The sequence below is a fragment of a genome, unplaced genomic scaffold, assembly GCF_019419815.1.
Source record: "Pyrus x bretschneideri cultivar Hongxiangsu unplaced genomic scaffold, Pyrus_bretschneideri_v1 Contig7, whole genome shotgun sequence".
NCBI classification, from domain to species: Eukaryota; Viridiplantae; Streptophyta; class Magnoliopsida; order Rosales; family Rosaceae; genus Pyrus; species Pyrus x bretschneideri.
Genome location: NW_025999809.1, coordinates 8,187,993 through 8,196,547, shown reverse-complemented (window position 1 = coordinate 8,196,547; position 8,555 = coordinate 8,187,993). Strand labels below are relative to the sequence as shown.

Sequence of the window (8,555 nt, the reverse complement as noted above, 5' to 3'; positions counted from 1 at the left end):
TAAGAGGTAAGACTACTCTTCATATTACCAATTGATTTTATAGTGGAACCCAACTTTCTTCAGTACTAACATGCCTGGTGTTCCTCAGTATACTTGCTTCCGTAGGCGTACTACATGATCTAGAAAATACGCTTTGATTTAAGACCTTATGCCTGAGGAAGGTGGCTAACTCACTAAGCTGTTTCCTCATAGGCACATCAACAGTAATTATATGAACTGGAACTGCTACCGCTGCTGCACAACTTGATCAGGTAGATTCTAACACATGAAAGTATCGTTCGTCTTGCTTCATCCATTTGCTCTTATATATAACTGAACGTTTTACAGCAGAGAACAGAGAGCACATAATGCCAACAGCTATTATAGTTGATATTTCCACAGGTACATTAGTTTGTGAGGAAAAAGTAATTTTCCAACTAGAGTACTTCCATCATACATATAAAAGCAAGCAAAAATTCAGGCAAACCGTAAACATAGTAGGATGTAAATTCATCGCGGCACAGCAGTGGAATTGGATATCTCATTTGATGAAAAAATTCCTAATTTTTCTCCACTCGGACCATCTTCAACCACATTTCTTCCTGCAAAAAATGCTGCCTTTGCAGGCAATGGCAACGGTGTGCTTTGATTTGTCAACATGGATACGACATCTGGCATGGTAAGCCGATCAGCTGCATTTTCTTCCACGCATAGTAGACCAACATGAACGCATCTTAACAATTGATCTTTGATACATGAATCACCTAATGCTGGATCCATTAATTCTAGAACTGTGCCTTCCTTCCATAATTCCCATGCCTGAAACATGCAGGATCGCATTTAATTAGAATCACACACCTAAAACCACGAACAAAATTTTTTCTTCACAATTAAGATTGGAATGACATACGTATCCTACTATATTAAGCAGGCGATCAGCATTGTAGAAGCTATTGTTTCTCCTGCCGCTTACAATTTCAAGCATTAACACTCCAAAACTATAAACGTCAGATTTTATGGAAAAGAGGCCCTCCATAGCGTACTCAGGAGACATGTAACCACTATTACCAAATGGAAAAAGACACTTGTTTTAGTACTTCTGCATACATAAATAATCCATGTTATATAATATAGCAAACTGAAAGAGATGAAAGACCAATTTATCGTTTACTTACTATGTTCCGACAACCCTATTAGTATTTGCTTCTAGTTCATTATGCTTGAAAATCCTTGCCATACCAAAATCAGATATTTTGGGGTTCATATTTTCGTCAAATAGTATGTTACTTGCTTTTAAATCTCTATGAATTACTGTCACTCTTGAGTACTTGTGCAAGTAAAGCAATCCTTGAGCAATTCCTTCAATTATACTGAAACGCTTCTTCCAATCAAGTAGCGTGACTCTTGTTGAATCTGCTCAGTATATAGAAGAATTACTAGACTGATAATTTTTGACATATCACACAAATCCGAAACAAAAATAAATCAAGCAGTAGGATTAAAGTGAGTGTTACCAACCGAATAAAAAATAGTCCAAACTTTTGTTTGGCATATACTCGTATATGAGCATCCTTTCTTCACATGAATGCAAAATCCAAAAAGTTTGACAAGGTTTTTATGTTGGAGTTCATATATGAGTATCAATTCATTCTTAAACTCCAATGTTCCTTGCCCTGAACATTTTGAAAGCCTCTTAACAGCTACTTCTTGTCCCGTCACCAATTTTCCCTGAATTAGAAATGCACAATATCTCAACGGATAAGCAATTTGTTTTTAGCATCAATAGATGAAATAACATTCTATGATTTAAAACCTTACCTTATAAACCGGACCAAATACCCCTTGTCCGAGCTTGTTTTCTGGTGAGAAATTACATGTGGCTGCCATTACAGATGCATAACTAAAGACACTTAAATCATTTCTCATATTTCCACCATTTTGACGTGCAGTAGCATCAGTAGGTCGATCAGATTTCATTAAGTCAAGCAATTCATCCTCAATGATCCTTGTCTCATTCTCGCCTATGTAAATTAAGGTACAAAATATATTTTACATTCATGACAAAAACTTTCATTGACATGAATAACTTTGTGTACCTGAAAGTGCAAATTTTCTTCTTCGTAGCACATAGCAAGCTATGCATGGGACAACAAGTAGTAGAGTAGCGGCTGTGATACCAGTGCCAATAAGTATCCGCTTTTTTGTATCTGCATTCATTAGGAAATGTGCTTTCCATTTTATTGCATAAACACTAGTATGTGTTTGTGTGTGCGTGTGAGGAAGGGATGCATTGTTATGATATATAAACTAGTGGACAAGTTCTTACTGGAAAAGATTGATGAAGTAAATTTACCATTACGGCGAGGTGACTTTGTTTTTAACATATTGAAAGTGGTATCACCAGTGGAGTCTTCAAGGAACTGCGAAAGTTTTCTGGTATAATATTGACATCCAGACTGATCATCTTCATCTAGAACATTGAATCCAAGGCACTCGCAATTTTTCCAACAAGAATCTTTACAATCGCTAAGACTTAGATTTGTATTAGGATCAATCGGGTAGGTTTCATTTGAGCTGGTTGGTTTAAAGTAACCACGTTTTAGCTCGAATATGTCACCAGCATGTCTGCAAGTTGGCTTCTCCGCCCATCTCTGGCACCCTCCATCTGTGTTATAGCCATAACAGTTTTCTGTTCTTGCAATCACAAATTCTCCTGCGTCGTCTAGTTGTCCAGCTAAGGATAGCACCCATTCTGTTGAAGTCTGGTTTAGAGGGTGGTAAGTGAAGGAGGCTTCAGTTCCATTCGAAACAATACTAATATTATACCTACTCATCAGCTGCTTAAATCTCTTACTTGTAGAGGCTCCACTAGTCCAGTAAACCACTCCGCGTCGCTTAATCTGCAATTCTTGCGTTTTGTACTCCCATTCAAGGGTGAAAGGCCCCGGCTTTGGGTTGGAGTCACTTGACCATGAAGTAAGTGATAAAATGTGCCCGTTTCTGTGGTTAACCCCTAATTTCATGCCTGGATAAAGGGTATCTGTTGGATGATCAAAACTTTGCCACAAAACCCCATTTTTTGATCCATCGATAGAGTTCACTTCTTGTACGACAAAATTGCCAGAATCCAGTAGAGTAGCCACCACAGTACTAGTGTTTGTATTTGCTGTTTCTATACCGGCAGAGTAAAGCACCAACCGCGTCCCGCTTTTGTCCACAATTTTCAACGTTTTGTTCTCGTCGAAGGTAAGAATTCCGGAAGGGTATAAAATAGGTGTGTCTCGGCTGGCAATCCATCCTATGTTATCACCGCCACTCCGCTCTATGCTCAACTGGCTGTAATTGGATTTGCCATATGTATCGAAACCCAAGCAGAAGGTCCCCTTTGCAGAACATAAAACAGTTGTGGAGTTGAGAGACTCACCTGGTTTGAGTGTGTCACCTGGTTTGGGTGTGTCCTGTGCACTTGCAGCAGTATAATAATAAGTCCACACCACTAAGCTTGAAAATATGAGCAAGCAAGTTCTGCAGCTAGCCATGAATGACTACATAAAATTATTATCTGCCTAACCTTTCTTCTTTGTTGGTTGCAACTGAATTTTACGTGAAGTGATTTGAACTTAAAAGTTCACTTGGAGGACAAAACTTTTAAAATGATAACCATTCAACACCCTAAATGGCAAATTGTACTATGCCGACCAAATATGCAGACGGTTTTAAGCCCTTGGATTTGATCTTGACGGGTTTGCAACAAATGAGCCCAAACTGATCACACGGTGGAACGGGGTCATTTATGACCCGTCTCCTTTCTTCATTTCCTTCCTCCTTTTTCTCCGTCGTGTTCCACGCTCGCGTCTCACTCTCTCCTCTCTCTCCTCTCTCTCTCTCAACTCTCTGCTCTACATCGCACCCTCTCAATTGGAAATCTAAAGCAAATTTTATGAGTGAAGTGATTTAAACTTTATAGTTCATGTGGCCGACAAAACTTTTAAAAAGATAACCAATCAACAAATAGATGTACAACAAGACGGAAGGCCCATTTGTACCGTTGGAGAAATTTTTCTTTGTAACTGAAATATTACGTGTTTTTATACAAATGATGGAAAATTTATATTTTTAAGTTATTAATTTTTTAACACAAATATCCTACCATTTGTATAGTTACACGTGGTGTATCATCCCGTGTTCTGATCACATTGAAAAATCTTTACCATTGAAACATAAATGCACACAACTTTGGAAAATGTTTCATAAAAATGGAGCTACACATGTTTCATGCACGTATATGAAATAGTTGTCTGCCCAATCATTTCCTTTTTTCAACTACCATGGCTTTTATCTTTCGAATGTGCAACTGTTTTGTTTGATTTTCAACAGCAGCTGTACTTGAGTTTTTACATTAATAGCGTTCAATGCTATGCTATAGTGTGTCTTGTACGTTTTTAATCATCCCATTCCAAGCTGAGCTGGTTCAGCAATGACTCTTCAATATGTATCAGAGTGTTTTGTTTGGAAAAAGATGCACAAAATCTGATAATTGGGAATATTCACCAGTAGCACCTAAATTCAAACATGGGGTTCAAATTTCCCGGATTTTCTCGGATTCCAAATGGAGGCTATTAATGATAAATTAACTGTCCGAGCTGTCTGGCGCAGAGTGCCTGGAGAAATTTCCGAGCTATAATCGCAGCCATGGCCGGTGATGGCGGAATCCATGGGTCTTCTTCGACGTGACTCCGGTTTGGTTTGGTGATGTTGGGAAGGAGCAATCTAAGACTATTTATCATTAACCAAAACTTAACACTCAATTACGCAAATGTTATTTTTTATAAAAAAATTTCAAATATAGCTGGAAACTAATGTGAATGGACTCTCAAATTCCAAAACTGATTTACACATAAAGGCCAAAACACTTGAATAGATCCCCCACTACATCATTGTTCAAAGTGTGAGGCTGCTAGGGGAGTTGGTTATATCAAACTTGTGCATGTCAATTTTGATGCGACTCTAATCTATTGGACTTCTGTTATGACCAATTAGGCTCATTAGACCATCTCCAACCGAATGGTCCAGAGGTCCAAAAATAACCCGAAAACCGTCTCCAACCGAGAGTTAGGCCAAAGAGCTCATGAGCTTCACGGGACAAAAAAAAAGGCTAAATGGTCAACCGGCTAGCCATCTTCCGCCAGCTTTTTTGTTCTTTTCCATTTGCTCAGCCCACTTTAGGCTTTAAGGTTTAGGATTTTTTTTTTTGTCCTAGCCCACTTTTCTCTTTTTAATCCTAGCCCACCTTTTTTTTTTTTTTTTTTTTTTTTTTTTCCTACATCATTTCTCACATATTTTTCATCATTCCATATTATAGCCCTTTGACCTTCGGTTGGAGATGATTTTTTGTCACATGGCTATGTTTGGCCTTTGGCCCTCTGATCCCTTAGTTGGAGATGGTAAGAAATATGATCATGCACTGTTCATTAAACAATAAATTTCTTGGAGGGCTAGGGGGCTAAAACGAGCCATCTAGCTCTCCTTCGGTTGGAGATGGTCTTACATGTGTTTCCATTAGGCCCATTACACTTCAAACCCTACTATCTTTATATGTATTTAAACCATTTTCTGATGTAAATAAGGTATGAATGAATAATATTGTTATTTACTTTTCTTAATTTCTCTGCATTTTCCCTTTCTTTCTCTTTCCCCGAAATGGGTTAATGGAATTCTGGTGGGAGTTGTAAGGGAGCAACTCAACCGCTCCAAACTTTGAGCTCTTCTTACTCCAAGAATAACAGAATTGCAGAAGAGGTCATAAAGCATATAAAAAATCCTGTGAAATTCTTGAACATAATGGACTTGTCCGAATATCGGCGGTCATCCATATATAGGAAGATATTCAAGAAAGTCGGAGATTCAAGATTGCAGTCATTCGTATCTTTCTCCGTTTGCTGCAGTAACTGAGACTAAACCGGTTTCTGTTTCATTTTTGTATATAGTTCTTTCAAATATTCACGATTTGTCGTGCTGACTGACTAGCTAGCTTGTAATTTTGGACTCTATCTCGTGCCCAAATGTGTCCATACATTTGCTCCTTTGGTTGATTGAATGTGGAGGAACCATCTCACAATCGACAATATTATTCCCAATCAGCAATTCACATGTCAAAGCCTAGCAGATATATATATATATTTATTATTTTTTTTTTCTGATTTATTTGTGTTTTTATAAAGCTGGGCATTGATCAATCTCAGACAAACACTTGCGAAATCTCACTGACCTCCTTCCAATTGATTTTTTTTTTCCTCATTGAAAAACTACATGGTTATAAAGAGGCCGCAATGGAAATGTTTTCCATTACATTACCAACTACATCCTTATGTTTATTAGGTTTAATTTTGAAGGTATTTAAGTCTATTTTAGTGATTTTTTTGTTATTTTTGAAAGATTTTATAAAAAATAACATTTATGAAATTGAGTGTTAATTTTTTACTATTATTGATTAAAGGGTAATTTTATTTGAACCCATATTTTGTATATCAACACCCAGCTTACTTTTTTATATCCACATTGTATTTTATTTATCTATCATTATCTATTTACACCCAACATTATTTTCGAAACCGCCCTTACTTATCAAAACTCAACTCAATCAAACTTCTTTTTACACCCAACTCAATCTACTTATAAAAATAGTATTCCAAGTCATGCATGAAACATATATATTTGTCTCTTCATGCCACTTCATGCACAAGTTGTTTACTAATTAGTACTACTCTTATTCAGCTTGTATCATGACCGTTTTCTTTCTATTATTCATACACCCAAGACATTGTAAGAAATAATGTTGATTATTCAAAACGAATTAACAACTAATTGCACAGGATCACAGTCAGTGATACTCCCAACTTGATAAAGAAAGAAAAAAAAAAGGAAGTCGACTTACAAACTAAACTAAAATGTGTATAAATATAGAAAATTGTTCTTAGCACTCCAAACTTTCTATAATTAGAAAGAAAAATATACTTATGCAAAGTGTAGAATGAGATTTTTGAAGTGCGAATAACAGTTCTCTAAATATATCTTAACAAATATTGTACGTGGCATTGACTTAGACTTTTGCGAATAGACTAATAATTTCTGGTATCTAATAAATATTCAGATTGAAAATATTCATCGATCTACAAATTTTTTTTATGGAGGTACCCATTTTTTTGCCACATATACCAATATAGAGGCTAAAAGACACTACGATATTAAATTCATATGCGATCGAGATATTTATGAATTTAATCATTAAAATGCGTAAGCTCAATTATACATTCAAGTTAGACCAATTCCCAAAGTTTTGGTCAACAATAAAAATTGCTTACCTATGAGTCACCTATAAAACGTGCAAATGCGATATACTTTTTAACCACATTCTATGTATTATGAATTTTTGTCCGCAACTTTTGTGGCATATAGAGGTTGAGAGATACTACGATATTAAATTCATATGTGAATGAAATATTTATCAGTTTAATCATTAAAATGCATAAACTCAATTACACATCCAAGTTAGATCAATTCCCAAAGTTTTGCTCCACAATAAAAACTGCTTAGCTATGAGTTCGCATTTAAAACATGCAAAGGCGATATACTTTTTAGCCACAGTTCAATGTAATGTGAATTGTTGTCCGCAACTTTTGTATCTAATAAATATCCACAGTTTCGACAAAAAAAATAAAATAAATATCCACGGTTAAAAATATTCATTGATCTACCAAAAATTATCATGGATGTACCCATTTTTCTACCACAGATAGGAATATAGAGTTTAGAAGATTCCCATTTAATTGAAACATACCAAACTCATTAAACACTCTAACTAGAAGCTCATTTAATTGAAAAGAAAAAGGAATCAATATGTAAATACGTAAAAATTGAACCAATCGATTGAACACATACCAATTATTAAGCTAATTAGTGCTCTAGAAATTTAGAGATGTCAAATGATGAAGAAAAGGAAGAGGAAGAGGAAGAGGTTTGGATAACTACAGAGGAGTAGATGGGGGTGCAGAATGACAACCATGGGAGATGGAAGGATTTTTTTAAAGAGAGATAGAGAAGGGGCTTTGCTTCATGGAGATGATGGACTGGTTAGAGTTTTATTTTTTATTTTTAAATAGATTGAGTTGGGTGTAAAAAGAAGTTTGATTGAGTTGAGTTTTGATAAGTAAGGGTAGTTTTGGAAATAACGTTAGGTGTAAAGAGATAATGATAGATAAATCAAATACAATGTGGATATAAAAAGTAAGTTAGGTGTTGAGATACAAAATATGGGTTCAAATAAAATTCCCATGATCAAAACTCGCAGGCCAACACCAATCCTAGTTTTTTCTCCGGGTAATGCTACGGAGACTAAATATTTAAACTAAAATTTGTAAACTAAATGATATGAATATTGACGATTAATTTAAATGTTGATTAACGTGATTTTTTTTATATTGGTTCACATTTTTCAACTTACAAATTTAATTTAAAAATTTGTTCTCTGTAACTTTATCATTTTTCTCCCCTTTTGTTGATAAAGGGCTCTGTGCAAG

At 35.7% G+C, this 8,555-nt stretch overlaps 1 protein-coding gene across 1 annotated transcript; it reads right to left on the bottom strand.

The window, feature by feature from the left end:
- Positions 1-345: 345 nt before the first annotated feature.
- Positions 346-3,518, bottom strand: LOC125472476 (G-type lectin S-receptor-like serine/threonine-protein kinase At1g67520). The gene is given in 8 exon segments (XM_048573981.1): positions 346-798; positions 890-1,040; positions 1,155-1,392; positions 1,498-1,560; positions 1,563-1,707; positions 1,798-2,000; positions 2,076-2,186; positions 2,333-3,518. Coding segments are annotated over 8 exon segments (2,406 nt in total). The 3' UTR covers positions 346-489.
- Between the last annotated feature and the right edge of the window lie 5,037 nt (positions 3,519-8,555).